The 15,173-nt window shown below is 50.6% G+C and overlaps 1 protein-coding gene across 4 annotated transcripts in view; it reads right to left on the reverse strand.

Annotated features, from left to right (window-relative positions):
* Positions 1-1,782: 1,782 nt before the first annotated feature.
* INCENP (inner centromere protein) overlaps positions 1,783-15,173 on the reverse strand; it is a 30,756-nt gene continuing 17,365 nt past the window's right edge. For 2 of the 4 annotated variants that reach the window (XM_033204840.1, XM_033204838.1), the window contains 8 exons: positions 11,651-11,760; positions 11,453-11,573; positions 10,987-11,109; positions 9,898-10,082; positions 7,937-8,015; positions 7,670-7,777; positions 6,301-6,451; positions 1,783-4,736 (listed from right to left, as the gene is read on the reverse strand). In XM_033204840.1, the coding sequence (XP_033060731.1) occupies positions 4,522-4,736; positions 6,301-6,451; positions 7,670-7,777; positions 7,937-8,015; positions 9,898-10,082; positions 10,987-11,109; positions 11,453-11,573; positions 11,651-11,760 (1,092 nt within the window). In that variant the 3' untranslated portion in view covers positions 1,783-4,521. Of the gene's footprint in view, positions 4,737-6,300; positions 6,452-7,669; positions 7,778-7,936; positions 8,016-9,897; positions 10,083-10,974; positions 11,110-11,452; positions 11,574-11,650; positions 11,761-15,173 lie in introns of all 4 variants that reach the window. The other 2 variants (XM_033204839.1, XM_033204837.1) reach the window with 1 other exon arrangement.

Raw genomic sequence — 15,173 nt, forward strand, 5'->3', positions numbered from 1 at the left:
GGAGGCTGAGGCACAAGAATCACTCGAACTAGGGAGGCAGAGATCATGCCACTACACTCCGGCCTGGGTGACAGTGAGACTCTCCTAAATAAATAAATAAATGAATAAATAAATGAAAGGCCATTTGGAATTGGTTAAGACTGGGCTAAATCTTTTAGGGGGAAATTGACATGCTCAGTACACTGAGTTTCTGATCCATGAACACAGTATATATCCCACTTAAGTCTTCATTGATTTCTCAGCAATCTTTTGTAGTTCTCACTGTATTGTATAGGTCTTCCTGATCTTTTATCAGACTTATTCCTTAGACTTTGATAATTTTAGACATTATAAATGGTATTCCTTAAATTTCAATTCCTGCTTGCACATGGGTAGTACATAGAAATACAATAGATTTTTGTATATTAACCTTGTATGCCAAGCCCGTATTAATCCTAATAGCTTTTGGGTAGATACTATCGGATTTTCTACAAGTTGTCTCTGCCATTAATTCTTCCTTCCCAGTGCCTTTTTCTTTTTGCCATACTGCGCTGGCCAGAACTACCATAAAATGTTCAGAAGGAATGAGAGTGGGCATCCTTGTACTTGAATTGGTAGCAGGAGGAATGCGTCTAGACATTCACCAGGAAATGTTTGCTGGAGTTTTGTAGAAATGCCCTATCAAACTGCCCAATCTTACTGAAAGCTTTTATCTTAAATTACTAGTGTGGAATCATCGAATCATTGAATTTCTGCATCTATTAATTTATTTTCCTCCTCTATAATTAATACAGTGAATTACATTAACTTCCAAATGTTAAACCTACCTTGCATTCCTGAGATAAACTGTTTGGTCAAGATGCATTATCCTGGCCGGGATGGTGGCTCATGCCTGTAATCCCAGCACTTCAGGAGGACAAGGTAGATGGGTCACTCAAGGCCAGGAGTTTGAGACCAGCCTGGCCAACATGGCAAAACCCCATCTCTACTGAAAACACAGAAATTAGCTGGGCTGGTGGTGCACCCCTGTAATCCCAGCTACTCAGGAGGCCAAGGCACAAGAGTTGCTTAAACCCAAGAGGCAGAAGTTGCAGCGAGCTGAGATCCCACCACTGCACTCCAGCCTGGGCAACAGAGTGAGACCCTGTCTCCAACAACAACAAAAAAGTGTAATACTTTTTATTTAACTTGCACTTGATGAAACTCTAAGAATTCTTGTGTTGATGTTCATGAGGGATAATTGTCTTCTTTTCCTGCAATGTCTGATTTGGGGATCAAAGCAATGCTGGCCTCAGAGACAGAACTGAGTATTCTTTCCTCTTATATTTCCTGTGAGAGGTTGTGCAGAATTAGTATTATTTCCTTAAATATGTGGCAATATTTACCACTAAAGCTACCTATGTCTACCGTTTTCTTTGTGGAATCTGCATTGCTTTCATCTAAATTGTCAAATGTATTCCTAGAAGTTGTTCATAATGGTCTCTTATTGTTTTAATATCTGTAGAATCTGTAGTGAAGCTACCTAATTTCTGACATTGGTAATCTATCTTTTCTCCTGATCAGTCTAAATAGAATTTTCTTGAGCTTCTCAAAGAAACAGCTTTTGGTTAATTAATTTTCTATATTTTCTCTTTCTAATGTCTGATTTCTGCTCTACTTGCATGATTTCCCCTTTTTTGTGTACACTTTTAATTTGCTCTTTTTTTTTTCTAGTTTCTTAAAGTGGAAGCTTTTTTCTAACACAGGCATTGAGCCCTATAAATTCCCCTCAGTACTGCTTTACTTGCATCACGGGATACAAAGTTGATACAAAAGTCAACTGTATTTCTACACATCAGCAATGAACAAGTGGAAACCAAAAATCAGAAAAACAATGCCATTTACAACAGCTCCAAGAAAATAAATAGTTATAAATCTAAGAAAATATGTATAGGATCTGTATGCTTAAACTATAAAATGCTGAAGAAAGAAACTAAACATGCAAATAAATGGAGGACACGTCATGTTCACAGATTACAAGATGATCATAAATATGTTCATTCTCCCCAAACTTATCTATAGATTTAATGCAATTCCAATCAAAATCCCAGCAGGACTTTTGTAGATAAGCTAACCCTAAAATTTAAATGGAAGGGTAACACTGATACAATAGTCAAAATAATTTTAAAAGAAAAATAAAATTGGAAGAATTATATTACCAGATTTTAATACTTATTACAAAGCTATAGTCATCTTGATTTATGTGGTATTGGCAAAAGGAGAGATGTACAGATCAATGGGAGAAAATAAAAAGTCTAGAAATAGACCCATACCAATGTGGCTAACTCCTGGCAAAGATATAAAAGAAATTCAGCAGAGAAAGGATAGTCTTTCCAACAAATGGTGCTGGAACAATTAGACATCCATCCATATGCTCCTAAACACAAACAAAAAACATAAACTTCATACTTAAAAAAAAGTTAACTCAAAATAGATCATAAATCTAAATGTAACATGTAAAATAAAAAACATTTAGAAGAAAACAAAGGAGAATTAGGACCTAGGACTAGACAATGGTTTCTTAGACATGACAAAAAAAACACTCTATTTTTAAAATTTAATTAATTGGACTTCATCAAATTAAAATTTCTGTCCTGTGAAAAGCACTGGTAAGTAAACAAAAAGCTGGGCTAGGCATGGCAGCTCACGCCTACAATCTCAGCACTTTGGGAGGCCAAGGCAGAAGGATCGCTTCAGACCAGGAGTTTGAGACCAGCCTGGCCAACGTAGCAAGACCCCATCTCTACAAAAAAATTTTTTTAAAAAGACAAGCTACAGATTGGAAGAAAATACTGCAAAGCATATATGTGACAACATATTTGTATCCATAATATGTAAAGATTCTTAAACCCAATGGTAACATAACAATCCAATTTTAAGATGAACAAAAGATTTGAAGACTCTTCACTAAAGATATACAGATGACAGAAATGTACATGAAAAGATGTTCACCATCAGCCATTAGGGAAATTCAAATTAAAGCCATGATTAGATATCCGTACACACCTATTTGCATGGCTAAAATAAGAAACAGACAATATCAAGTGTTGATAAATATGCAGACCAATTGCAATTACCTTTCTGCTAAATAATAACTTTTTCTTAAACACACTATATAAAGATGCTTTAAGTGATATTTTGATATTGTGGTTTTAGACAGACACACTCGCCAGTTTACTCAGTACAAGTGTCTAGTCAGAGAATATCGGGAAAAAATTTGAACTGCACAACATATTTAAACAAACCATAAAACGCTTTTCTTGGCATGGGTAGAAACTTCCAGACTTCCATCTATTGTGTTCACTATTTCCTCATTTTTAAAAGTATTCTTGGATTTAGGCTTTATTTTGTCCTTAAGCAGAACTTCTGTGAAAGTTCAAATAGTAAACATTTTCAGCTTTGCATGGATGGGCCTCTGCTGCACAACTTAACACTGCCCTCAGAGCAGAGCCACTGGAGACAACCGGTAAAGAAATGGGCATTTCCATTGCTTGTGTTTCGATAAAACTTTAAAGAACTGACTGCGGCTGGATTTGGCCCACGGGCCATAGTTTGGCAACCCCAGGCTAGAGTAGCAGATGTATACATTCAGAAGGCAGCAGCAGACAGCTCACAGGCAGGACCACAGCCAGCTTTCATCGGCGCTAAGCATTTAATTAGCGGCTGCCTGGTTTTGCTGGGGAAATATCTCGCTGCTTGCAAGCACTGGTCCCAAGGTGGTCTCAAGGGATATCCCTTTTCTACTCAGACCTCATGCTTCACCAGCACACAGATGTTCTCAAGTCCATTTGTACCTGTGCAGCAAGGGTGGAGCCTGGGGAATAGAGAGGGTAGGGGACTAAGTGGCAGGGCTGTGTCAAGACACAGGTCTTTCCCAATGAGCAAGTTTCCCGTTACAAACAGGGAGCACCCAAAAAAAAAGGAAGGAGCTCCACCTGCCCCATCGTGACAGTAACTGAAGTGTTCCTCAGGGGTTGTCCAGGCAGTGGAACCACCCACTGCAGCAGCATCTCTGAGGGCGGGCATCTGCATCCGGTGATTCCGAGGCACACCGCACATGATGGAACAGTACCTTGGTCCTACAGGCCACCGGTGGCCCAAGACACACAGCTACAGGGCCAGGGCTGAGGCGCCCAGTCTTCACGGTATCAACAGCAGGCTTGAAGGAATATACTTTATTAATCTACCTCCCAAACACTAAAATGCCAAAGACTAAAACGCTAACATTCAGCTAAATTAAAACAACTATTTACAGAGCACTGTCTGCAGGTCATGTGGGGCTGGGCCTGGTTCTTCCCCACCCACCCACCCCGCCCATCCTCCAAACAGACCTGGGGCCACCTGTCACCTGCAGCGGAAACACCCAGCACGGAGGACGTTTATATACACCCGGCCGAGCCCTCCACGATGGCATGCCAAGGAGGTCAACAGACCAAGACAGAGACCGACAGACAGATAGATACAGACAGGAGGTGAGGCTGCTAAGAAAGATGCAGGCCAGCCTCAGTGCTTCTTCAGGCTGTAGGCCAGGCTGCTGGGGACCCTGGCGCCTGGCAGAGGCGGGGAGTTCCAGACGGCAGAGCTGGTGCGCTTGTGATAGCGAGGCTTGCTCTTCCTGAAGATATCCTCCAAGTCCAGCGGGAGAATGGCTCCAAAGAGCTCCGGAAGGTTCGGCGGGTGGTAGTACTGGTGAATGATGGCCTGGCTGAGCGGGGTGCCTACCGGAGACGACAGACCAGACACTGCCTTGGGGCTCTCCATGAACCTCCCCATCCCCTGGCCCCCAAAGAGCCCTGTCACCCTCTCCAACCTCCCTACAGAGAGCTCTGTCACCCTCTTCAGCCCTGCCCCTGCCTGTACCACCATCAAACCCAGAGAACGCCCTTGCGCCACATCCTTCCTACCGTCCTCTGGCAGCTTAACCTGTACAAAGCCCTCGAGAGCTTGCATGAGACAGGCACTCCTTGAACCTGTCCCGACCACCACCTGGGAGGCAGGTTCTGTATTCTCCCATTCAGCAGATTTGCCTAAAGGCATACAGCTAACAATGGCAGAGCCTATGTTTGAAGACAAGCCAAGCTCGAGAGCTCAAGCATAGGATGCCATCCTCGACCACCCTGGCCAGCTGCTTCTCACGACCCCACAGGCCCTGGTGCAGTGCTGAGGGGCCTCTGGGCAGTGGATGTGGGAGCGCACAGTCCTGACAACGGGACTGAGGAAGACCCAGGGATCAGGAGGCCAGACATGCACCAGCACTTGCTCAGCACCAGGTGCGGCTCTAAGGGCCAGCCGTGAGCTCACTCATGTCACTCTCAATACAACTCCTCAGCTGGGTCTTGTCATCACCCCCCTTTCACAGATGAGGAAACTATTTAAGGAAGCTGTTCAAAGTCACCTCCGATTAGGTGGCTTTGCAAGTGATCTGGCTCCTGCTCACTGCCATCTCCCAAACAACTTGACACTAGCAGTTAAGAGGCTTAAAGCACATGCCAGTCACTGTAGGGTTCAGATGAGGTGAAACTCACAAAAACAAGTTTTCGTGAGTTTTTGTGCAGAGTGCCTACCAGCTCTGGGATTCCAGGCCCTTGCATCTGGGGCGTCTGCACCCTTCCCTGACTTCCAGTTCAGCAAACACTGCAAGGCACCCATGGTACCCACTGGTCCTATCCACTCTGGTAGCACCCACCGCTAGCACCTACCCTGCTCACTCAAGCTGGCCTTGCACTCAGGCCTGAGGCACTGCAGTCACGCTCAACCAGGTTCTTGTTTAATGTTGGGGCCGGTAAACTCCAGGTCAGATCCTACTCAAGTGCCTCGTGCACTCCTCAGGGCCTTTCCTGCCTCCCCCAGCTGGCCAGGAGCCCCAGGCTCCAGCTTGGTGTTCTGCCTAAACCCTTTCCCATTCTAGCTCTGTCCCTGCCCCAGGTGGCTTACTTGGGTCCAAGTCTCTTCAGCCTTGCTGGATGTGACTCTAAGGAGGGGCCCAGTCCAAGTCGGGACACCCAGCAGCATATGCTGTGCCCGAGGCCAGCGCAATTTCATATATTTTTTGAGAACAAAGGAACCCAACCTCATAGGTCTGGTCCTCAGGAAAGCACAGTGACCACAGGGTGCCCGACTCTCCCCCGGGCACATGCATGCCCCAGGCCAGAGCCTCGAGCCGCCAACTCAAGCACACAGCAGCCTCCCAACACCATAGCAGCCAACTCACTATTTCCAGGGCCCTCAAGGTGAGGACCAGGGAGGGCCTGAGTCCCCCAGGGAGCTGTGGGCTCTGCTTACCTCGGGCCCAGTTGGGGATGGGCTTCCGGGGATGGGCCTCATCATCGGTGGAGTCGTCGCTATTCAGATCCATCCCGTAGTTATCTGGGTTGATCTTGGGAGGGGCCCTGTGCCCTTGCGGAGTCATCTGATATGAGGTACAAGCTGGAGACTGGAAAAACAAACATGGCCATGAGCTCCCTCCGTGGCATTCCAGTCTCTCACCACCGAGGAGCGCTGGGGCACTGCTCACCTCCTCCCATTTCACAGGAGAAACAAAAGGTGCAGGATCACTTTTTTTCTTTCTTTTTTTGAGCCAGAATCTCACTGTCGCCCAGACTGGAGTGCAGTGGTGTGATCTCGGCTCACTGCAACCTCCACCTCCCAGGTTCAAGAGATTCTCATGCCTCAGCCTTCCCAAGTAGCTGGATTACAGGTGTGTAGCACCACACCCGGCTAATTTTTTGTATGTTTAGTAAGGGACTGGGTTTCACTATGTTGACCAGGCTGCTCTCGAACTCGTGACCTCAAGTAATCCGCCCACTTTGGCCTTCCAATATGCTGGGATTACAGGCGAGAACGATTGCATCAGGCCTACTTTTTAATTTTAAAAAGTCACAGAACACACACTACTCTGTGTCCCCTTTTTTCATGCTAAGGTGTACTGCAAACTTTCTTCCAGGCCAGTGTGTCTAGAATCCTCCTGGGAACCGCTCAGGAGACTCTAGGATTTGCAACTTAACCATCCATCACTGACAGATACCATACTAACTTCCAAGTTTTCCGCATCTTAACTGTGCTGCAGTGAAAACCTTATGTTTTGTTTGGTAACAGCACTGAAGTGAAAATAGATCAAATGCTCATCAAGAGGAGCCAGCTGAATCCCAGCACCACGAAGGTACACGGCCCTCAAAACTAAGAAATGTACCTGTGCTGAAACAGACAGATGTCTACAATATGCCGAGCAAAAAAAAACCCGTGGGGGTGAGGGGGCTGGAAATCAAGCCACCAAATGGTATGTGTCCATTTTAAATATGTGTGTATAGGGTGACAAAGAAAGACAGAGAATATCTGTGTGTGTTAAAAGGGTTACATATGCAAAACTCTAGAAGGATATACAACAGGCTTAGTAGAGTTTTCCTGCGGGTCCCTTTTCTTAAAACTTTATACTCTTTTATAAGGTTTAGTTCCTTTTTATCCCCCACCTCAACAAATTCTACTTTTAGAATAACAAAGAATACAAAAAATAGTAAAAACAATCGGGCCAAGTGTATCTGTCCTTTTCCTTAGGGGCCTAACTAACATAGCCTGTGCCTCCAGCTACTGGGAAGAGAATAATCAGACTCCGCCCCTCCGCCCAAGGGCTTCTCCACTGGGGCCCAGGCTGTACCTGCACGTCCACAGTCACGTTCAGGGCCTTGCTGGCCCCTGCTGCCTCCTTGGCTTTCTTCTCTTGCTCCTCCTGAAGCTGCCGCTCAGCCAGACGCTGCTGCTCTTCCTGGAACCCAGGTGGCAATGGGGTGTTAGGGAGCTGTGCAGGTGCCCTTCCCTCCCCTCCCTTTCCTTCCCCTCCCTAGGCAGCCCCTGCCACGGGAGTCTAGACCAGCCCACAGCTCAGGGCAGACCCCAGGGGAGCCCGCAACCCAGCTCCCCTCACCTTCTTCTTCTTCTCCTCCAGTTCCCTCTGCAGCCGCTCCTTCTGCAGCCGCAGGGCCTTCTCCCGCTCCTGCAGCTCCCTGAGGACCCAGCAAGAGCCTGTTAGGACAGGAAGTGGCGCCCCAGCCCAAGCCCTGCTCCCATCCCTGCTGGGGAAGCCGGCCCAGCCAGCAGGACACACCTTAGACGGTGGCACTGCCAAACAGGCAACCAGCTTAGAGCCAAGAGCTGCGCTTTTGCCCCAGAGGCTAGAAGTGTGCACACCTGAGGGTGCAGGGAACACAAGCTGAAGCCCAACATTTGGCCCCCACTTTTCCCTGTAACTTTAGGTCTCTGAGCCTCATAACACTTTTATACAATGGAGACCAGAACACATCTCCTCCTGGGTCAACACAAGAATCAAATGGGATGATCCACCATACCCCTAATTATCCTAACCCTCAGGGCAGACACCGGCTCCAAGCATGAACAAGGGGCTGTGGATGAGTTCTGGAGTCACCTCCACAACACACTGGCTCATGACTTTGAACACGTCATTTAACCTCTCTGGACCTGTTTCTCCCTGTGTGAAGTGGAGCTGATGGCTCCCACGCCACCATGGGCTTCAGTTGAAGACTAAACAAGGAAACAGGTGTAAAGCATGCAGCTGGGGTAACCCACCAAAGCTGCCGACACTGTGACTATCACACCGCCATCCTCAAAGCCCCCTGCCCTGCCCAGCACCCTGCAATTCTCAAACCACGTTGGCTGTACCCTACGCCTTCCCAGACTCTGACCAGAGGACCACGGTCAGCTTTGTCCCCATCAAGCAGCCCTGACGCAGTGCAGCGCTCTGGCTGTGACTTCTCACTTCTCTGATAAGCCTGAAGCCACCCACAAAGACGGACACGGAAAAAAAGTGCTGCCCGGTGTTTCCCAGGAGGTAGAGAGGGAGAGGGAACAGCTACGGGGCCTGCGTGTCTCACACACGCGAGCCTTGTGCTCTATTGCGTGCACAGACGCGGGATCCCACGTATCTCCTGACCAACTGTGAGCTCTATTGAGTGCACAGACGCGGGATCCCACGTATCTCCTGACCAACTGTGAGCTCTATTGCGTGCACAGACGCGGGATCCCACGTATCTCCTGACCAACTGTGAGCTCTATTGCGTGCACAGACGCGGGATCCCACGTATCTCCTGACCAACTGTGAGCTCTATTGCGTGCACAGACGCGGGATCCCACGTATCTCCTGACCAACTGTGAGCTCTATTGCGTGCACAGACGCGGGATCCCACGTATCTCCTGACCAACTGTGAGCTCTATTGCGTGCACAGACGCAGGATCCCATGTATCTCCCGACCAACTGTGAGTGTGGCTTTTCCTCCTTGGCATCCCCACGACTCTCAGAACAACCAGACTCAGGACAGGCCCTGGACAAACGCCTGTAAAACTAAACATGTCTGTTGTACAGGGACCACTGCATCTGCACAGCTGGAAGATCTCAGGGCTCCTGGGTCCACGGTTCCCAAGGCAGGGGAATAGTCTGAAAATACCTGAGTTATCGTCCTCACCAGGGGAGATACATTTAGTGGGGACAGGGGCCAAGGATGCCAAACATCCTGCAATGTAACACAAAGATCTCTCCTGCCCAAAATGCCCATGGTGGCCCTGCTGAGAAATACCAGCTCATCCTCTGAGCACCACACCTGCCAGTTACAAAAAGACACCAAAGAGGTCAGCACACGCAGCTGGACACAGAACCAAGCCAAGCCCTAAGCAAGCCCACCCATCACTCCTTGGATCTCCCATAGCCAATGGGGAGTGTATTCAGGTGGACCACTAGCTGTAGGCCAGTGGGTGTGGTGCCAAGGAAAGCACCTGCAAACCCTCGCATGCAGGTGGGGCTGTGTCCAGGCAAGGGCCACACCGTCTCTCTTCTACACACACGCAGGGCAGGCAGCGGGCCAGCAGGTCCCTCACCTCTCGGCCTGGAGCCGCTCCTGCTCCCGTCGACGCTCCTGCTCTGCCAGCTGCCGCTCCTGCTCGCGCCGCTCCTGCTCCCGCTGCTCCGCCAGCCGCTTAGCCTCGGCCGCCTTCCGCAGCCGCTCCTGCTCCTCCTCCTTCTTCTTCTGCAGCAGCTCTTGGTGCCGCCGCTCTTCCTCCTCCTAAAACGGAGAGCAAGGTCGGGTGCTGTGGCTGGGCCAGGGCCAGAGGCAGGACAGCAGCCCTACTCCCCCGAAGCCCAGGTGCCCCTCATATCAGCCACCAGCACGGACAACACAGGAATGGTGCCGGGGACATCCCGAGCAAGGCTCTGCCAGAACCACCAGCAGCAGCCTGAAAAGGCATCTCGTGACAGCCGCTGCTGCTGTAGATTTAGCAGAAAGGAACCTCGGAGCCAAACGCGCTAGCTCTGAAACAACGGGCAAGCATTCAAACCCTCTGGCCTGTTTCCTCGTCTATAAAATGGAGACCGCAGTTATTCCTACACTTCATGGGGTTGCTGGATTTATATGCACAACACACTTAGAATAGTGCTTAGCACACAGTAAATACCTGACCTTGGTGACTAGTCAATAAGCCCTAATGATGGATTTGCCTTCTCTAGAGCCCTAAGACTGACTGGGACGAGCTGGGCCCTTACTCTTATAGGCAGAACAGTCAGGGAATGGACCATAACAGCAATTGTATAGAACGCTCAGCAGGCGTCAGACCCTACTGAGCATTTTAGACATTAACACATTTAACCCTGTTACTCGAAGGTATGGAAGCAGAGGGGTCAAGCAGCCTGCACGAGGTCGCACAGCTAATAAATGGCAGAGTTGAGATAGGCAGTCTGGCTCCAAGTATGAGCACTTCACCCTCAAACTACTGCTGCTACAGAAGATGAGAGGCAGGTTCTGGTCACCATCCCTGCCCTGGAGGCTTCTGGGAAACCTCCTTCTTGGCATGAAGCAACAAGATGGTCTGGGTCAACCCCACAAGGCGGGGTGCGCCCAATAGGGCCCCGTGTGCTGAGACCGTGCCCACCCCGCCCACCTCCTCCCTGAGGCCCACCTGCGCTCGCACCTGCTGCAGCCACCTGAGCCTACGCGCCTCCTCCTCCTGCTTCCTGCGCGCCTCCACCTCCTCCATCTTCTTGGCCGCCGCCTTTTTCTTGGCCTTCTCCTCCGCCAGCCGCTCCTCCTTGGCCTGCAGAGCCCACCCACACGTGCCCATTGGAGCACCCACATCCAATCCTGCAGAGTGGGGCCCAGGACTCTGCGTGACAGGCCCCACCTGCCCCTGCACACCCGGCTTGTTCCCACCGCCCAGCAAGGACACCAGAAGCCGGTCCTGCCTGAGTGTCAGACCCGACTCACAAAGGGCTGCCAGGGAAGCCCTCGGCTGAGCTCAGAGCGGACTCCAGGGCCTGTGAGGCAGGCAGGAGTTGGGAACAGGGTACAGTGACAAATCAGCAATTTCCTGAGGGGTCCAGTCCTAACCCGTGGGCTAAGTCTGAATTGCCTGGGTCCCCCAGAGCCCAGGCTCCCACCTTCTCAGTCTTCTCGTCGATCTGAGCAAACTTCTGCTCAATCTGCTTCTTCTTCTCCTCCTTCATCTGCTCCACCCGCTCGCGGGCCTGCAGCACCTTGCGGAGGCGTTCCTCACGCTTCCTGCGGGGCACAGGACAGTCAGGGGGAGCCCCGCCAAGGCTGGGGCAGGCCACGGTCCAGGGAGCCAGGCCACTTACAGCTTCACCTCCTCCAGCCGCCGCCGCTTGTCCTCCTCCACCTTCTGCCTGCGCAGCTGTTCGGCCTCCTCCTTCCGCCGCAGGTTCTCCAAGCGCTGCCGCTCTTTCTCCTGGGGTGGCGGGGAGCGAGGGAGATGGGACATGAGCAAGGACAACCTCCCACCCAGCCCCAAAAGCTGCCCACAGTCCCCAGCGGCCTGCGGCCACGTGGGTGGCAGCGTCAGAGTGCTTCTTAGGCAGAGGTATCCCCAGCGTGGCCCCAACAGCACTCAGGCCAAGACCCGCAGCTCCCGTCTTTCCTCGCAGGAGCACTCAGCTGCCTCACACGGGCCTGAGCCACAGTGCCCTCAACTGAGCCCTGCCAAGTTTTGGGCAGCACGAAAGTCAGGCTCCAAATAGGATTTATGTGCTGATGACAACTATATAAACTGCGCATTGAAAACGAAAATGAAGGATGAGCTTGGAAGGGTGAGGAGCAGAAAGGCAGCTCTCTCAGTCACGGTGAATGTTGCAGTAAGGGGGTGGTGCAGACGCAAGGGTTAACTTACGACTATCAGGCTTTATAACATCCACACTATGGATACATACTTTTTTGTCTATATCAACTATTTCATAATAGTTGAAAAAAATAAAAGGAAATATTGTCAAATGCTAACAGAGGTTACTATAGTCTAGTGAGACGGATTAGGGATGGTATTAATTTTCTTTTATTTTCCAAACTTCCTGTGGCACGGCTATGCTTTTTTTTGGAGACAGAGTCTGCTCTGTCACCCAGGCTGGAGTGCAATGGCGCGATCTCGGCTCACTGCAACCTCCACCTCCCAGGTTCAAGCGATTCTCACGCCTCAGCCTCCCAAGCAGCTGGAGCTACAGGCATGTGCCACCACACCCAGCTAATTTTTATATTTTTAGTAGAGGCGGGGTTTCACTATGTTGGCCAGGCTGGTCCTGAACTCCTGACCTCAAGGGATCCGCCCGCCTTGGCCTCCCAAAGTGCTGGGATTACAGGCGTAAGCCACCATGCCCAGCTGGCTACGTTCATTTTTAAGGCAACTTTTAAAAAGTACTCGCTGGCTGAAAAGCTGATTGATGCTGGCACCCCCTCCTGGGCAGACACAGAAAGCCCCAGGGACATAGCCACAGCAATGGGCAGCCAGCAGGGATGGGCAGGGGCTCTAAGCCCTCCCTGGCCAAGGACAAGGCTGGTGCTTTCCCCTTGAACAGTCTGGGGCTGGGTGGAGGCAGGGACCCAGAGTGATGCCCACGCCCATCACCCCACCCTGGCTCCCAGTAGACTCCCACCTTTGGACACAGTGTCCAATAGTGACCCGCTCTTCCTGTACTGGTTACTATTGATTTCTCCTTGGCTTCTGAGCCTAACTGGAGGAGTACTCTCACCTAGAAATCTGGCTCCAAGGTAATACCATCCTCCCAAAGGCGGAGAGAAGGGGTCCCAGTAACAGGTAAGATGGAGTAGACACACTCCACCTCTCTCCCCCACTGAACACAGCTACAAAACCTGGAGAGAATGCAAGGAGCGGCTACTTGAGGCCTCTAAAACTAAAGAGGAGCAGGCAGATGGGGAAGAAGACCAGACTTGGAAGCACCAGCCAACCAGCAGTGAGTTCCCCATTGTTTTCCTCCAGCCTAACTCAATACAGCCTGGAACTCCAAAGGAGTCATTGGGGCATGGACAGAAAGAATTCTAGTCGACTCAAGCAGCAGAAAGGGAGTATCTAATGCTCAGAGAAGGCAGAAACCCCATTTTTGTTTTTTCTCTTTTCTTCTTTGCCTTGTGCCCCAGCCCACAAGCAGTCCTACGGCAACCAGGGGCAGCAGCAGTTAAAGAAAGCTGCCAAGTCAAACTTCGAGGGAGGAGCTGTGAATCCAAAAGTGTGAGCCAAACCCTGCGTGTTGCTCTTCTGTCTGTGCCCCTGCCAGGTGACCCTGGACAGAGAAAGCTGCCGAGTCAAAACTCAAAGGAGGAGCTGTGATCCCAAAAGTGTGGGCCAAATCCTGTGTGTTTTTCTTTCTCTGTCCCCCTGGCAGGTGGCCCTGGACACAGTCGTAGAAGCACACAAAGCAGAACAAGGTAACTAAAGCACCAGCTTCCCAGCTGGAGGACAGAAAAGAGAGCCCCAGAGGAGATCGGGAAAATGATACTGCAGGTAATTGACAAACAAACAGGCTCAGCTCCAAGCTGCAGATGCTAGGATCCGACCCTAATTATCACACCAAAGGCTGAGAACTAAACTAACAGATCACTTTCCAGGTCCCAGGCTGAATGCTGACTGGCACACACCTGGGAAAAGTCCAAACAGCACTGCCATCTTCAAAATCGGGACTAACATTGGAACCACAGTCCCCAGAAGGCAGATGGGAACCTGCAGCCTAAACCTAACCAGGTCAATTGCTGCTAAATTGCAATGCTGAGAAAATATCAACATTGTCCATAGATTTAAACAAGACCGAGAGGCTCGTAAGCATAATGTTCAGGATGCAGTCCAAAAGGACTCCATAGGCCCCTGGTCTCCTAACTATGCACTATCCCCACCCACTAGATGCCCTGTGCAGGGACCTGGGATCCCCAAAGCAGGAAAGAGCCACTTTCTGGTCTTCTCTATCACCCCGTGAAACCTGCAGGGCTCTCATCAGTCTGGGTGGGGCACAGGTGGTAAGGCCACTGGAAGGTATACTGTCAGTCACCCTCTCCAACAAGAGGGGAACAGGCCTCCATGGGGAGAAGCCAGTTCAGGGCCCATCTGGCCAGCTGCTGGGAAGCCCCTCCCACCTGCCGAGGCCCTCAGCTGGAGGCAGAAGCCCTCCTGGCTGTCACAGGTGTCCCTCTGTAACTGCAGAGGCTTCTTCAGAAAGCTTACAGGAACTAAAGGAATGAGGCGGCTGTGGCCTTGGCAAATGGCATGGGGAGCTGGGGCTGAGGGTTAAGCATGTCCCCATCCGAAGGTCCTTGCTCAGAAGCCAGCCTGGCTCAGCTCAGTTCTGAGGTGTCTGAGAAGAGAACAGCTTCTGTGACTTGTTTCTAGATGCTACCACTCACTGTTCTGCTGTCACCCAGCACAGCAAGACCCGGCCTTCCACCTCAGCTCAGACCCACACTTGCCCTCCCCTGTCATCCCACTGCCTCAAGGCTACTGCTCAGGTCTGTGAACCAATAAATCTCAGTGGCTCTGGGGACCACAGACAACCGGTCTGTTCTCTTCAAAGACCTACAGACCCTGAGGAGGCCTGGTGCTGGGGAGGAGGGAGGGTGATGGCTGTGGGGAACACGTCAAGCTGTAGCCCTGGTGAAAAGCCGCACCCCTTCGCTTCCTCCTAGGAGTAGAGTCAAGGGCAGGGAGGGCAGAGAAGGACGCTGGGGCCCAGAACTGCTGGGCGCCTCCAGCCAGCGCACCTCTCACTGTCCCACACTCTTCCTAAGGCTCCCCTCCAGCTTACGATGTTAGTGCATCTACAGGTGCTGTCAGCTATGCAGGGAAGGGGCTACAGCGGGTAAGTGCTAGGT

Source organism: Trachypithecus francoisi, unplaced genomic scaffold (assembly GCF_009764315.1).
Source record: "Trachypithecus francoisi isolate TF-2019V2 unplaced genomic scaffold, Tfra_2.0 Lachesis_group8, whole genome shotgun sequence".
Taxonomy (NCBI): domain Eukaryota; kingdom Metazoa; phylum Chordata; class Mammalia; order Primates; family Cercopithecidae; genus Trachypithecus; species Trachypithecus francoisi.